The 17,485-nt window shown below is 40.5% G+C and overlaps 1 protein-coding gene across 1 annotated transcript in view; it reads right to left on the bottom strand.

Moving 5' to 3' along the window:
• The window catches only part of stam (signal transducing adaptor molecule (SH3 domain and ITAM motif) 1), a 67,867-nt gene extending 50,609 nt beyond the window's left edge, over positions 1-17,258 (bottom strand). Inside the window, exons 1-4 of the mRNA XM_045694580.2 lie at positions 17,038-17,258; positions 14,336-14,420; positions 5,538-5,613; positions 4,038-4,133 (exon numbers count right to left, since the gene is read on the bottom strand). Coding sequence (XP_045550536.1) covers positions 4,038-4,133; positions 5,538-5,613; positions 14,336-14,420; positions 17,038-17,077 — 297 coding nt within the window. The 5' untranslated portion in view covers positions 17,078-17,258. The remainder of the gene's footprint in view (positions 1-4,037; positions 4,134-5,537; positions 5,614-14,335; positions 14,421-17,037) is intronic.
• Between the last annotated feature and the right edge of the window lie 227 nt (positions 17,259-17,485).

Here is a 17,485-nt window from a genome sequence, read left to right as displayed (position 1 = left end):
ATTACCGTAATTTCCGGACTATAAACCGCAACTTTTTTCCCAGGCTTTGATCCTCGCAGCTTAAACAATGATGCAGCTAATTTATGGATTTTTCCCGCTTTCAATATTTAAAAAAACAAAAAAACAAACACATTCTGTGACGTGCTCAGTTTTTTGGCGGCATGAAGCTTTCATTAGACCAATGAAATTGCCGAACGGGTTAAGGTCAAACAACTTTTTTGTTTACTGTTTAGATTTAAATCGAGCGCTCTCAAACTTCCCATCATTCTGATTACGGTAGTCATTTTGTCACCCTCATCATGGCAAAAACACAGAGAAATGCATATGATGCAGCTTTCAAGTTGAAGGCGATTGATCTGGCTGTTGGAAAAGGAAATAGAGCTGCTGCACGGGAGCTTGGTCTTAATGAGTCGATAAGACGTTGGAAACAGCAGCGTGAGGAATTGACTCAGTGCAAAAAGACAACTAAAGCTTACTGCTAATTTTTTATTTTTTGTTACAAGCCGTGTTTCGTTAAAGCCTATTTATTTTTGTTACAAGCCGTGTTTCGTTAAAGCATGTGTAAAGTTCATTTGTTTCAATGTACCGGTAGGCACCTGCGGCTTATAGACATGTGCGGCTTATTTATGTTCAAAATAATATATATTTTTTTAATTCAGTGGGTGCGGCTTATATTCAGGTGCGCTCAATAGTCCGGAAATTACGGTACCTCAACAAATTGACAACTAGAATGCCAAAGGTCTGCAAGGCTGTAATTGCTGCAAATGGAGGATTCTTTGACGAAAGCGAAGTTATTATTTGAATTAAAAATCATTATTTATAACCTTGTCAATGTCTTTCCTATTCATTTTGCAACTCATTTCATGTGTTTTCATGGAAAGCAAGGACATTTCTAAGTGATCCCAAACTTTTGAAAGGTAGTGTATTTATTCAAACAGAACAATGAAGTAAAGGTCTAATGCAGCAGTTTTTTATCTCAATATCAAATTATTTCTGGGTAACAATTAAGTACCTTCCTATGGTTGTTTTCAATTAAAAATTGTAAAAATAAAAATAAAATAAGTAGCTTCTTAGCAGGACTGTCTGGGAGTGTTCTGCGTAGGGAGGAGAAACCTAGCTGTTATTGGCAGAGTCATGTTTGACAAATATAATGAAGGATAATTAACGTATAAAGGCTTGATTCTGTCGACATACTCAAGGCGCGGTCTATTATTTTATAAAGACTTCATATGCCATTGAAACCTGCATTTTTCTAACGTTCTATAGGTTTTCAAATCAACGTTATTATTGTCCAGCAGCCAAAGGTATAATCCTAGTCATATTAGATACCCATGCTAGTTGATGATAATCCTAGTCATATTATTCATCCCACGCTAGTTGATAAACTGGAATATGCTTAACACCCCGGCCGTCCTACAATCTAAACTACAAATTATCAAGGAACCTACCAGGTACAACCCTAAAATCGGTAAACACGGGCACCCTCAGATATCATCCTGACCAACCTACCCTCAGTTTGAAAAAGCTAGCCTTTGCTTTCCTAACAGAAATTTGCATCCTGTAGCACAAATTCCCAAAAGTTTCGGGACACTGTAAAGTCCACGGAGAATAAGAGCACCTCCTCCCACCTACCCACTGCACTGAGGCTAGGAAACACTCACCACCGATAAATCTACGATAATCGAAAATGTCAATAAGCATTTTTCTACGGCTGGCCTTGCTTTCCACCTGGCTACCCTTACCCCGGCCAACAGCTCTGCACCCCCCGAAGCAACTTGCCCAAGCACCCCCACGCTACTCCTTCACCCAAATCCAAATAGCTGATGTTCTGAAAGAGCTGCAAAATCTGGACCCTACAAATCAGCTGGGCTAGACAATCTGGACCCTCTAAAATTATCCGACACAATTGTTGCAACCCCTATTACTAGCCTCTCTTTCGTATCGTCTGAGATCCCTAAAGATTGGAAAGCTGCCGCGTTCATCCCCCTCTTCAAAGGGGGAGACACTCTAGACCCAAACTGTTACAGACCTATATCTATCCTGCCCTGCCTTTCTAAAGTCTTCAAAAGCCGAGTTAACAAACAGATCACTGACCATTTCGAATCCCACCGTACCTTCTCCTCTATGCAATCTGGTTTCCGAGCAGGTCATGGGTGCACCTCAGCCACGCTCAAGGTCATAAACGATATCATAATCACGATCGATAAAAGACAGTACTGTGCAGCCGTCTTCATTGACCTGACCAAGGCTTTCGACTCTGTCAATCACCATTCTTATCGGCAGAATCAATAGCCATGATTTCTCAAATGACTGCCTCGCCTGGTTCATCAACTACTTCTCAGATAGGGTTCAGTGTGTCAAATCGGAGGGCCTGTTGTCCGGATCTCTGGCAGTTTCTACGGGGGTACCACAAGGTTCAATTCCTGGGCTGACTCTTTTCTCTGTATATATCAATGAGGTCGCTCTTGCTGCTGGTGATTCTCTGATCCACCTCCACGCAGACGACACCATTCTGTATACTTATGGCCCTTCTTTGGACACGGTTAACAAACCTCCAGACGAGCTTCAATGCCATACAACACTCCTTCCGTGGCCTCCAACTGCTCTTAAATGCACGCTCTTCAACCGATCGCTGCCCAAACCCTCCCGCCTGACTAGCATCACTACTCTGGACGGTTCTGACTTAGAATATGTGGACAACTACAAATACCTAGGTGTCTGGTTAGACTGTAAACTCTCCTTCCAGACTCACATTAAGCATCTCCAATCCAAAATTAAATCTAGAATCGGCTTCCTATTTCGCAACAAAGCCTCCTTCACTCATGCTGCTAAACATACCCTTGTAAAACTGACTATCCTACCGATCCTTGACTTCGGCGATGTCATTTTCAAAATAGCCTCCAACACTACTCAGCAACCTGGATGTAGTCCATCACAGTGCCATCCGTTTTGTCACCAAAGCCCCATATACTACCTACCACTGCGACCTGTATGCTCTCGTTGGCTGGCCCTCGCTTCATATTTGTCACCAAACCCACTGGCTCCAGGTCATCTATAAGTCTTTGCTAGATAAAGCCCCGCCTTATCTCAGCTCACTGGTCACCATAGTAACACCCACCCGTAGCACGCGCTCCAGCAGGTATATTTCACAGGTCATCCCCAAAGCCAACTCCTCATTTGGCCGCCTTTCCTTCCAGTTCTGTGATGCCAATAACTGGAACAAATTGCAAAAAGCACTGAAGCTGGAGACTTATATGTCCCTCACTAACTTTAAGCATCAGCTATCAGAGCAGCTTACAGATCACTGCACTTGTACACAGCCCATCTGGAAATAGCCCACCCAACTACCTCATCCCCATATTGTTATTCATTTTTTGTCTTTTGCACCCCAGTATCTCTACTTCCACATCATCATCATCTGCACATCTATCACTGCAGTGTTAATGCTAAATTGTAATTATTTCACCACTATGGCCTATTTATTGCCTTACCTCCATAATCTTACTACATTTGCACACACTGTATATAGATTTTTCTATTGAGTTATTGACTGTACGTTTGTTTATCCCATGTGTAACTCTGTTGTTTCTGTTGCACTGCTTTGCTTTATCTTGCCCAGGTCTCAGTTGTAAATGAGAACTTGTTCTCAACTGGCCTACCTGGTTAAATAAAAGGTGAAATAAAAAATTATTAGTAACCCATGCATCTTTAGATCTCCTCTTAATTTCTAACAGATATTTTCGTCTACGTCGCATGTTACCGCTTGCGCATGCGGTGCGCTTTGGAGAATTGTGTTTTCCGGCTAATGGCATTTTGGAAACTTTGCACGTAGCCTACAGCAATGTGTGCATTGTTGAGCTTATAATATGAATAAATAAAACTAAAATGGAAAAAGTAGCCAGCTGAAAATGGGCCTGTAACACACACACTTACATTAGTATGGCCTTTCAAACTTTATACAACACGTTTCATACAACAACATTCTTCGAAGTAGATATTTCTGTAACATTACATATAATGACAGTGCATATCCAGACCTTGTTTAGAACGTTGCTGACCTCACTGGCAAACTCTCTGGAGCACACTTCTAGATGAAATATCTTCCCACAGTTTGAAACACAGGCACCAAGTAGCTGGGAGGGGGAAAAACATATTTACTTCAATAATGTAAAGACAAAGCTTTCTTAAGCTGTCATAAAGCTCTATGAAATATATTTATAGCAGCTTTAAGAAATATACACTATATCTACAAAACTATGTGGACACACCTTGAAATGAGTGGATTTGGCCATTTCAGCCACACCTGTTAATGACAGGTGTAAAATCGAGCACACGGCCATGCAATCTCCATAGACAAACATTGGCAATGACTTTCAACGTGGCACCGTTATAGGATACCACCTTTCCAACAAGTCAGTTCATCAAATTTCTGCCTAGCTAGAGCTGTCCCAGGCCAACTATAAGTGCTGTTATTGTGAAGTGGAAACGTCTAGGAGCAACAACGACTCAGCCGCAAAGTGGTAGGCCCCACAAGCTCACAGAACAGGACTGCCGAGTACTGAAGAGCGTAAAAGCTGTCTGTCCTCAGTTGTAACACTCACTACCAAGTTCCAAACTGCCTCTGGAAGCAAAGTCAGCACAAGAACTGTTCGTTGGGAGCTTCATGAAATGGGTTTCCATGGCCGAACACAAGCCTAAGATCACCATGTGAAATGCAAGGCGGCGTTGGAGTGGTGTAAAGCTCACCGTCATTGGACTCTGGAGCAGAGGAAACACATTCCCTGGAGTGATGAATCACACTTCACCATCTGGCAGTTCGACGTAGGAATCTGGGTTTGGCGGATGCTAGGAGGACGCTACCTGCCCCAATGAATAGTGACAACAGTAAAGTTTGGTGGAGGAGGAATAATGGTCTGGGGCTGTTTTCCATGGTTTGAGCTAGGCTCCTTAGTTCCAGTGAAGGGAAATCCTAACGCTACAGCATACAATGACATTCTAGATGATTCTGTGATTACAACTTTATGGCAACAGTTTGGGGAAGGTCCTTTCCTGTTTCAGCATGACAATCCCCTCGTGCACGAAGGTCAATACAGAAATGGTTTGTCGAGATCGGTGTGGAAGAACTTGACTGGCCTGCACAGAGCCTCAACCCCATCGAACACATTTGGGATGAATTGGAAGGCAGACTGCAAGCCAGGCCTAATCGGCCAATATCGGTGCCCGACCTCACTAATGCTCGTGGCTGAATGGAAGCAAGTCCCCAAAGCAATGTTCCAACATCTAGTGGAAATCCTTCCCAGAAGAATGTAGGCTGTTATAGCAGCAAATGGGTGACCAAGTCAATATTAACGCTCATGATTTTGGAATGAGATGTTCGACGAGATGGTGTCCACATATTGTTGGTCACGTAGTGTATTTATAGCATAATACAAGAGCTTTATGACAGCTTAAGACCGCTTTTTGAAATATATTTACACAACAGACAGTTTTTCCTCCAAGCACCTGTTGTAATACATAGCTGTGTTGTCTGTGTTTACCGTCAGAGCCTGCATGGCAACATGTGGATCCTTGTGGTTGACTCGTCTCATAATGGACCGAAGACATTCTTTAGGCCTTGAACAGAACACACATCGACCTTCATTATGATCATCAACAACACATACATCTTCATTATGATCATCAACAACACATATAACTTCATCAACAACATACATCCTCATCAACAATGCTTTAGCGGAATTCTCTCTCTTCAGAACTGGCTACGGGATTTTTGCAGCTCAACGGGTGTAACTTTTGTTGACAATTTCGATACCTTCTGGAAACAAAACATGTTTTATGAGGTTTGAATCCACCCAAATCTTTTGGGTTCCTGGATTCTTTCACAGCGTAAGGCTGCGTTGAGACAATGACTTAATGACTCAAGCCCAGCTCAGTTAATCCCTACCATTGTGATGCTAGGTTGTCATAATGCTTGGGAAATTGTACATTATACCAGGAGCGTTGGTAGACAATGTAAGTAACCTCATTTACATCCCTCTAACTGCCCTGAATGCCTCTGCTGAGCCTACAGCTATTGTATGCAGTAATCATGTGCCTATGAACCAGATTTATACTGTTAACACTGAGGTGGTGTGCCCTAGTAGGAAGTCCACTGTGTGCAGCTCACCCTGCAACATGAGCACATCTACTTCTGCTAAGCTTCCCAGTAAAGCAATGAAAACAGTAAGAAAACACTCACTTAGATAATACCTTTGATGATACAGTGGTAGCAATACAAGGTTATAACATTTACAGAAAATACAGAAATGCCAATAGTGGAGGTGTTGGTGTTTATAATCATAACAACATTCCTGTAAAGCTTAGAGAGGATCTCATGTTAAATACTTTTGAAGTAATATGGCTACAGGTTCATCTGCATCACCTAAAGCTCATTCTGGTGGGAAGCTGCTACAGACCACCAAGTGCTAACAGTCAGTATCTGGATGACAAGTGTGAAATGCTTGACAATGTATGTGATATCAACAGAGAGGAATATTCTCTGGGTGATTTAAATATTGACTGGCTTTCATCAAGCTGCTTCAAACTGTAACCAGTGCCTGCAACTTTAGTAGAAACATCTAGGAAAACCAAAGTCCCAAAGGCTGGGCCTAATATATAGTGTATAAGAGGTCATACAATACGTTTTGTAGTGATTCCTATGTTGTTGATGTAAAGAATATTTGTTGGTCCGTGGTGTGTAATGAGGAGCAAACAGACGGTATACTAAACACTAGAGGTCGACCGATTAATCACTGCCGATTTCAAGTTTTCACAACAATCGGTGATCGGCATTTTTGGACACCGATCATGGCCGATTACATTACACTCCACGAGGAGACTGCGTGGCAGGCTGACTACCTGTTATGCGAGTCCAGCAAGGAGCCAAGGTAAGGTGCTAGCTAGCATTAAACTTATCTTATAAAAAAAACAATCAATCTTAACATAATCACTAGTTAACCTCTTGACGGTCGCCTAGGATAGGGGGCGCCACAGCGCATTTTGAAAAAAATTTGTGCCCATTTTAAACGGCCTACTACTCAAACTCAGAAGCTAGGATATGCATATAATTAATACTTGTGGATAGAAAACACCCTAAAGTTTCTAAAACTGTTTGAATGCTGTCTGTGAGTATAACAGAACTCATATGGCAGTCAAAACCCCGAGACAGATCGAAACAGGAAGTGGAATTCTGAATTGCGGACTCAACTTCATCACGTTGCCTATTAATCACACCGTGAGCTATGGTTCATTGAGCACTTCCTATTGCTTCCACTAGATGTCTCCAGTCTTTACAAAGTGATTTGAGTCTCCTACTGTGAAAACTGACAGAATGACACGCTGTGGAACGTGGTCACATGGAGAGGGACATCACCATTATGACGCCGGCGCCCCTGGCTACCCTCCCCTTTCGAAACGTTTATAAAGACAATGCAATCGTCCCCCTTGAATCTTATTGGAGCTCTGGTTGAAAAAGGCCCTAAAGATTTATGTTATACAACGTTTGACATGTTTGAACGAACCTAAATAAGAAAAAAATGCATTTTGTTGAAAGAATAGTCCCGCGGCCACGGAGCTTTTGGTGCGCCTTCAGAACGCGCTAACAACAACAAGCTAATGGAACATAAAGGATGAACTTTTTCGAACGAAAATACATTTGTTGTGGACCTGGGAATCCTGGAAGTGCCTAAGGATGAAGATAATCAAAGGTAATAGTATACAAGACTAGATTTGATATGCGATTGTTCCAAGATGGCGCGGACCTGTATTGCTAGCCTATTGTTCTGAGTATCGCATCCCCTTTTATCGCAAAGTGTGATTACCCAGTAAAGTTATTTTTAAATCTGGCATTACAGGTGCTTTCAAGAGATATTCATCTATAAATCTTAGAATGATAATATTACATTTTAAAAATGTTTTCGAATAGTAATTTAGTAAATTGTAGCGCTGTCTCATCGGATGCATTTCAGGGAAAATAGTTAGTCAACGTTACGCACCGATGTAAAATGCTGTTTTTATATATAAATATGAACTTTATCAAACAAAAGAATGCATGTATTGTGTAACATGATGTCCTAGGTGTGTCATCTGATGAAGACTGTCAAAGGTTAGTGCTGCATTTAGCTGTTTTTTGGTTATTTGTGATGCATGTGGTTGGTCGGAAAAAGGCTATGTGGCTACTTTTACGATATACTCCCCTAACATAATCTAATGTTTTGCTTTTGCTGTAAAGCCTTTTTGAAATCAGACAACGTGGTTCGATTCAGGAGAGGTGTATCTATAAAACGATATAATTAGAAAAAAATATTTTTTTTACAAATTATTACATTTTGTTATGCTAATGGCGATAGGATTTTTCGCTGGATGTCCGTCCGAGGCCGCACAGGGGTTAACTACACATGGTTGAGGATATTACTAGTTTATCTTGCTTGTCCTGCGTTGCATATAATCGATGCGGTGCCTGTTAATTTATCATTGAATCATAGCCTACTTCGCCAAACGGGTGATTAAAAAAGCGCCTTTCTTAAAATCAATACACAAGTATATATTTTTAAACCTGCATAATTAGTTAATATTGCCTGCTAACATGAATTTATTTTAACAAGGGAAATTGTGTCACTTCTCTTGCGTTCTGTGCAAAAGAGTCAGGGTATATGCAGCAGTTTGGGCCACCTGGCTCGTTGCGAACTGTGTGAAGACTTTCTTCCTAACAAAGACAGCCTACTTCGCCAAACGGGGGATGATTTAACAAAAGCGCATTTGCGAAAAAAGCACAATCGTTGCACGAATGTACCTAACCATAAACATCAATGCCTCTCTTAAAATCAATACACAGAAGTATATTTTTTTAAACCTGCATGTTTAGTTAAAAGAAATTCATGTAGGCAGGCAATATTAAACTAGGGAAATTGTGTCACTTCTCTTGCGTTCATTGTATGCAGAGTCAGGGTATATGCAACAGTTTGGGCCGCCTGGCTCGCTGCGAACTAATTTGCCAGAATTTTACGTAATTATGACATAACATTGAAGGTTGTGCAATGTAACAGGAATATTTAGACTTATGGATGCCACCCGTTAGATAAAATACGGAACGGTTCCATATTTCACTGAAAGAATAAACTTTTATTTTCAAAATGATAGTTTCCGGATTTTACCATATTAATGACCTAAGGCTCGTATTTCTGTGTGTTATTATGTTATAATTAAGTCTATGATTTGATATTTGATAGAGCAGTCTGACTGAGCGGTGGTAGGCAGCAGCAGGCTCGTAAGCGTTCATTCAAACAGCACTTTGTGCGTTTGCCAGCAGCTCTTCGCAATGCTTCAAGCACAGCTCTGTTTATGACTTCAAGCCTATCAACTCCCGAGATTAGGCTGGTGTAACCGATGTGAAATGGCTAGCTAGTTAGTGGGGTGCGCGCTAATAGCGTTTCAAACATCACTCGCTCTGAGACTTGGAGTAGTTGTTCCCCTTGCTCTGCATGGGTAACGATGCTTCGAGGGTGGCTGTTTTCGATGTGTTCCTGGTTCAAGCCCAGGTAGGGGCGAGGAGAAGGAAGAAAGCTATACTGTTACACTGGCAATACTAAAGTGCCTATAAGAACATCCAATAGTCAAAGGTATATGAAATACAAATGAGAGAGAGAGAAATAGTCCTATAATTCCTATAATAACCTCAACCTAAAACTTCTTACCTGGGAATATTGAAGATTCATGTTAAAAGGAACCACCAGCTTTCATATGTTCTGAGCAAGGAACTTAAACGTTAGCTTTTTTTACATGGCACATATTACACTTTTACTTTCTTCTCCAACACGTTGTTTTTGCATTATTTAAACCAAATTGAACATGTTTCATTATTTATTTGAGGCTAAATTGATTTGATTGATGTATTATATTGATGTATTATATTAAGTTAAAATAAAAGTGTTCATTTAGTATTGTTGTAATTGTCATTATTACAAATAAATAATTGAATAAATACATTAAAAAAAAAGTATATATACAAATTATTCGGCCGATTAATCGGTATCGGCTTTTTTTGGTCCTCCAATAAATTGGTATCGGCATTGAAAAATAATAAAATCGGTCGACCTCTACTAAACACATTTATGAAATTGCTCATTCCAGTTACTAATAAGCACACATCCATTAAGAAAATGACTAAAAACGGTTAAATCCCTGTGGATTGATGAGGAATTGAAAATTATATAGTTGGGAGGGATGAGGCAAAAGGAATGGAAAATAAGTCTGCCTGCACAACCGATTGACAAACTTTTTGCAAATTGAGAAATCCTGTTACTAAACTGAATAAAAAGAAAAAAAAACTACACTATGAAACAAAGATAAATGTGTATGATAGTAAAAAAAAATCTTTAGAGCACCTAAAATTAAATTGTGAAAAAAGGCTTAATCAGCTTCATCATTCATTGAAACAGATGGCTCATTCAACACAAAACCAAATGATATTGCCAACTACTTTAATGATTTTTTCATAGGCAAGATTAGTAAATTTAGGCATGACATGCCAGCAACAAACACTGCCACTATACATCCAAGTATATCTGACCAAATTATGAAAGACATGGATTGTACGTTTGAATTCCGTAAAGTTAGTGTGGAAGAGGTGAAAAAATTATTGTTGTTTATCAACAATGACAAACCACCAGTGTCTGACAACTTGGATGGAAAATTACTGAGGATGATAGGGGACGATATTGCCACTCCTATTTGCCATATTTTCAATTTAAGCCTACTAGAAAGTGTGTGCCCCCAGGCCTGGAGGGAACCAAAAGTCATTCTGCTACCCAAGAATAGTAAAGCCCCCATTACTGGCTCAAATAGCCGACCAATCAGCCTGTTACCAACCTGTTGTAAACTTTAAGAACATTTTTGACCAGATACAATGCTATTGTACAGTAAACAATCTGACAGACTTTCAGCACACTTATAGGGAAGGAAATTCAACGAGCACAGCACTTACACAAATTACAGATTATTGGCTGAGAGAAATTGATGATAAAAAGATTGTGGGGGCTCTTTTGTTAGACTTCAGTGTGGCTTTTGACATGATCAATTATTGTCTACTGCTGGAAAAATATGTGTTACGACTTTTCACCCTCTGCTATATTGTGGATAAAGAGTTGCCTGTCTAACAGAACACAGAGTGTGTTCTTTAATGGAAGCCTCTCCAACATAATCCAGGTAGAATCAGGAATTCCCCAGGGCAGCTGTCTAGGCCCCTTACATTTTTATTCAATCTTTACTAATGACATGCCACTGGCTTTGAGTAGTGTGTCTATGTCTGCGGATGATTCAACACAATACACGTCAGCTACTACAGCGACTGAAATGACTGCAACACTTAACAAATAACACATGGAATTACGTAGTAAGAGCGTCTGCTAAATGACGTAAATATATTTTTTCCCCTCGTTCATGACGAGAAGTCCGGCTGGCTTACATCATGTGCTAACTCGACGGAGATTTTTGGACATAAATGATGAGCTTTTTTGAACAAAACTACATTCGTTATGGACCTGTGATACCTGGAAGTGACATCTGATGAAGAGAATCAAAGGTAATGGATTATTTACATAGTATTTTCGATTTTAGATCTCCCCAACATGACGTCTAGTCTGTATCGCAACGCGTATTTTTCTGGGCACAGTGCTCAGATTATTGCAAAGTGTGATTTCCCAGTAAGGTTATTTTTAAATCTGGCAAGTTGATTGCGTTCAAGAGATGTAAATCTATAATTCTTTAAATGACAATATAATATTTTACCAATGTTTTCTAATTTTAATTATTTAATTTGTGACGCTGACTTGACTGCCGGTTATTGGAGGGAAACGATTTCCTCAACATCAATGCCATAGTAAAACGCTGTTTTTGGATATAAATATGAACTTGATAGAACTAAAAATGCATGCATTGTCTAACATAATGTCCTAGGAGTGTCATCTGATGGAGATTGTAAAAGGTTAGTGCATCATTTTAGCTGGTTTTATGGTTTTGGTGACCCTGTCTTTGACTTGACAAAACATTACACACAACTCTTGTAAATGTACTGTCCTAACATACTCTAAATTTATGCTTTCGCCATAAAACCTTTTTGAAATTGTAAAACGTGGTTAGATTAAGGAGATGTTTATCTTTCAAAGGGTGTAAAATAGTTGTTTGAAAAATTTGAATTTTGACATTTATTTGGATTCAAATTTGCCGCTCTTGAAATGCACCTGCTGTTGATGGAGTGCACCACAGGTGGCACGCTAGCGTCCCACCTAGCCCATAGAGGTTAAAAGTTAATTTGTGGAAATTCTATCCTTCTTAATGCATTTGATCCAATCAGTTGTGTTGTGACAACATAGGGTTGGTATACAGAAGATAGCCCTATTTGGTCAAATACCAAGTCCATATTATGGCAAGAACAGCTCAAATAAGCAAAAGTCAATCATCACTTTAAGACATGAAGGTCAATCAATCTGGAAAAATTTCAAGAACTTCGAAAGTTTCTTCAAGCGCAGTCGCACAAACCATCAAGCGCTATGATGAAACTGGCTCTCATGAGGACCGCCACAGGAAAGGAAGACCCAGAGTTACCTCTGCCGCAGAGAATAAATTAATTAGGGTTAACTGCACCTCAGATTGCAGCCCAAATAAATACTTCAGAGTTCAAGTAACAGACATCTCAACATCAACTGTTTTTTTTAATAACTAGGCAAGTCAGTTAAGAACAAATTCTTATTTTCAATGACGGCCTAGGAACAGTGGGTTAACTGCCTTGTTCAGGGGCAGAATGACAAATTTTTACCTTGTCAGCTTGGGGATTCGATCTTGCAACCTTTTGGTTACTAGTCCAACGATCTAACCACCAGGCTACCCGCCGACCCGCATCATTCATGGTCTAATTGCTGTAAAGAAACCACTACTAAAAGGACACCAATAAGAAGAAGAGACTTGCTTAGGCCAAGAAACACAAGCAATGGACATTAGACCGGTGGAAATCTGTCCTTTGGTCTGAGGAGTCCAAATTTGAGATTTTTGGTTCCAACCGCCCTGTCTCTGAGACTCAGAGTAGGTGAACAGATGATCTCTGCATGTGTGGTTCCCATAGTGAAGCTTGGAGGTGGTGTGATGGTGCTTTGCTGGTGACACGGTCTTTGATTTATTTAGAATTCAAGGCACACTTAACCAGCATGACTACCACAGCATTCTGCAGCAATACGCCATCCCATCTGGTTTGCGCTTAGTGGGACTATCATTTGTTTTTCAACAGGACAATTACCCAAAACACACCTCCGGGCTACGTAAGGGCTATTTGACCAAGAAGGAGTGTGATGGAGTGATGCATCAGATGACCTGGCCTCCACAATGACCCGGCCTCAACCTAATCGAGATGGTTTGGGATGAGTTGGACCGCAGAGTGAAGGAAAAGCAGTCAACAAGTGCTCAGCATGTGGGAACTCCTTCAAGACTGTTGGAAAAGCAATCCAGGTGAAGCTGGTTGAGAGAACCCCAAGAAAGTGCAAAGCTGTCATCAAGGCAAAGGGTGGCCACTTTGAAGAAACTCAAATATATTTTGATTTGATTAACACTTTTTTGGTTACTACATGAATACATGTGTTATTTCATATTTGTTGATGTCTTCACTATTATTCTACAATGTAGAAAATAATAAAAATAAAGAAAACCCTTGAAAGAATAGGTGTCCAAACTAACATCAACACATATATCACCACCATCAACAACACAAATCTTCATCAACACACACATCATCATCATCACCACACACATCAACAACACATACATCATCATCATCACCACACACATCATCATCATCATCACCACATACATCATGATCATCACCACCACATACATCATGATCATCACCACCACATACATCATGATCATCACCACCACATACATCATGATCATCACCACCACCACATACATCATGATCATCACCACCACCACATACATCATGATCATCACCACCACATACATCATGATCATCACCACCACATACATCATGATCATCACCACATACATCATGATCATCACCACATTATTATTACAAACATCACACCTTCATGTGGCCTACTTCTAGACATGCATATTCTAACCCTCCTTCTAGACATACATACTCCTATTACAAATACTCTATTACTGACCCATCTTATTACTGACCTGTTAGGAGACTGCCCTATCTTATTACTGACCTGTTAGGAGACTGCCCTATCTGGATATACAGTATACATATAATTGATTGACGTATTGATAGACATATGTGACTGACCCGGAGCGAGACTGTCCTATCTTATCACAAAGGTCCAGGATGAGGCCCCAGTCCTCCGCTGTGTTCATCTCACTGGTGGCTTTCTCTGAAGAACAACAAACACAAACATCAGCTCAGTGTTGAAGTAGGCTATAACACACACACATCCAGTTAGGGTAAGAATGTGGGGAACCACTTGTCACATATAGAGTCAGAGCTCTAACCAGATTTGGCGCATCAGTTACCGATACTCAACGTGTATTTATTCCTTATGTTATTATTTTTCTATTTATTTCCTGGGTTATCATTTTTTACATTTGTTCAACTATTTCTCTGCATTGTTGGGAAGGGCCGTAAGAAAGCATTTCACTGTTAGTCTACACCTGTTGTTTACGAAGCACCTGCAGTACTTAATTAGAGCTGGATCCTGCCGGAACCTCTCCGTTTTGGACTGTTTTGTTTCTAAATATATTTGGCTGGATTCCATACCTCTCCTGGCATAAGAAATCATTTTCACTTATTTGTAACGTAAAATGTTTAATAAAAGCGATCAAAGTTCATTTGAGTTATCTCTTAGTTAATTCTCCAGCCACCACAAAAAAAAACGTAATGTGAAAAAGTCGATTTTTAGGCCGAGCCTAATATTCTAAGAGTTTATTTGGGTTGGGCCGGCCGGGTTTTATGTTTGCGCAACTTTGTAACCTATGGCAAGCGGTACCGGAGCGCCAAGTCTAGGACCAAAAGGCTCCTTAACAGCTTCTACCCCCAAGCCATAAGACTGCAGAACAATTATTAAAATGGCCACCGGACTATTTACATTGACACCCCCCCACCCATTTGTTTTGTACACTGCTGCTACTCGCTGTTTATTATCTATGCATAGTCACTTCACCCCTACCTACATGTACAAATTACCTCAACTAACCTGTACCCCCGCACACTGACTCGGTACCGGTGTTGTGCTGAAAATCTCCCCCCCTGCTAGAATTCCCCCCCCCCCCCTCACGATCTTAATTTCTGCGACTTGCTTGCTTAGTTGAGATTTCTGCTCTTCACTCCTTTCTCAGTTAAGCCTACATTTCACTCATCTTAGTAGCAGAAAGCCTTTTTGTCTGCAGTTTTCGGTTTGGCTATTTGTTTCAAGTGTATGTGGCGGTTCTAGCTTGTATGGCACACTGGTGAACCCCCCTTTAGCGCCCGCACCCGGTGCCCCCTTGCCCTGGCCGGCTGACCATGTCGCCGGTACATAAATCCGCTACCTATGTGTTAGTCTATAAATAAATCTCTTTGCCAAAATTCGTGATCTCTCCCATGTCTTATTCAACTAGTCTTTTTGAAAGTGTAAGGATAATAATTCAGCCATAGTTGTTCTGAAATGTTTACTGCTTGCCAACATTGTACTCCCTCCCTATGCTTAATATAACACACATACATTACATATTCATTTCGGTTGCCTATCCTGACGTGAAGTTTGTTCTATAGAAAGTATTTGACTCTTGGAAATTAGAAGGGGGGGGGGGAATTTTCGCCACAACACCGGTACCCCCTGTATATAGCCTCGTTATTGTGTTACTTTTTACTTTAGTTTATTTGGTAAATATTTTCTTAACTCTTCTTGAACTGCACTGTTGGTTAAGGGCTTTTAAGTAAGCATTTCACGGTAAGGTTCACTCGTTGTATTCGGCGCATGTGACAAATAACGTTTGATTTGATTTATGTTTGAGACCAATGCGGACTGTGTGAGAAGCGCGCCAGCATGTCTCACATAACTAGAATGAGATTCATTTTCTATGACATCTCTCCCTCTTTCTACTCTGATAGACCTGAGCCTGCATCTCATCTCTCTCGTTGCACTTCATTTATTTCCTTATATAATCCTAGCCACGCGAAGGGTTCTGAACGAATTGCGGCACCCCTGACACATTTAAATATACTTGCCAAAGCCATAGAATTACTGCCGTCTGTTCATAAATAAATGAAATCATTCAGAATAGGCTACTACACCATGACAAGGCCTATAATTTAGCGACAGAGGAATATTCCTGATCCCCTTCCAGTGTTGTCAATAACATCTCTTCCAGTCTCATCTTCTCCTGTGTAACTACGTCTTCCAAAAAGTCCTCATGTCCATCCTTTGACCTGGCGATAGTTAGCTTGCAAGCTACCATAGCTAGATAGTTACCCCCTTCACTAATCTATGCTTGATACACACAAATCCAGGTTAAGGTTAGCAACGTGTTTAGCTTCTTTGCCTGCATAGTTAGTTAGTCATTGTAGTGGCTAGTGTAGTTGACGTTTTTAGCTGCAGATAAAATGCAACGTCACCTTCTCCGTCTGGCACCATGGAGCATCAGTTTGCTGCTAGTTACATCTTGACTGTCGCTTATCAAAATGGTCTAACTTTATCAACTAGCATCAACATTCCATAGGCCAGGTGTCTGGCTAACAACACTTAAGTAGTTAGCTAGTGAATGGGTTATCCCTATTGCTCTTACCAGCTAACGTTAGCTAGCCATGTTGACTGCCAGTGAGCTAACTAGCAAGCTAGTTAAGGAAGGGTGTAACTAACTATGGCTACAAAACTTAGACGACGTGTTACTAACGTTAGCTAACAACGTTAGGAAAATCAACTCAAGAGCTGGATAACGTTCAGGTACTATAGCTAGCAAAACACAAACAAAGCCGAGGCATTAGTTTAGCTAACGTCAGCGCTCACAACTTACCAACATCTTGCTCAAATGGATTGGACGTGAAGAGAGGCATTGCCGCAATTATGTCAACCACAGTGTTGTAGTTCTCTTATTCTTTACACTCGGCTATTCACTAACGTTAGTTATTACATTAAAATGCATAGCTAGTACCAAAAGTAGAGCATATGTACTAGCTAGCCAGCTAGCCAATCAGTCACTCCTCGATCAGCCAGCAACAAACTAGGCATTCTGGGTAACGGAGATCCGCGTGACCAACAAAAGTGGAATCGGCGGTTCGCCTTCAAACTAAAAGTTCCCCATTGAAACTGATACAAACGGATAAAAATTGTGCAATCATGCCACAATTGGACTAAATAATGCTAAACAAGGTTGGAATGTTGTTATATACATTCAACAAAAGACAGTTATTAGTTGAAATTGCACAGGATGTATTTGAATTCAGAATTGCTTTGGGGGCATA

This window comes from Salmo salar, chromosome 14, assembly GCF_965601325.2.
Source record: "Salmo salar chromosome 14, fSalSal1, whole genome shotgun sequence".
NCBI classification, from domain to species: Eukaryota; Metazoa; Chordata; class Actinopteri; order Salmoniformes; family Salmonidae; genus Salmo; species Salmo salar.
The sequence above is the reverse complement of the archived record's forward strand: the minus strand, read 5'-3'. Positions and strand labels throughout refer to the sequence as shown.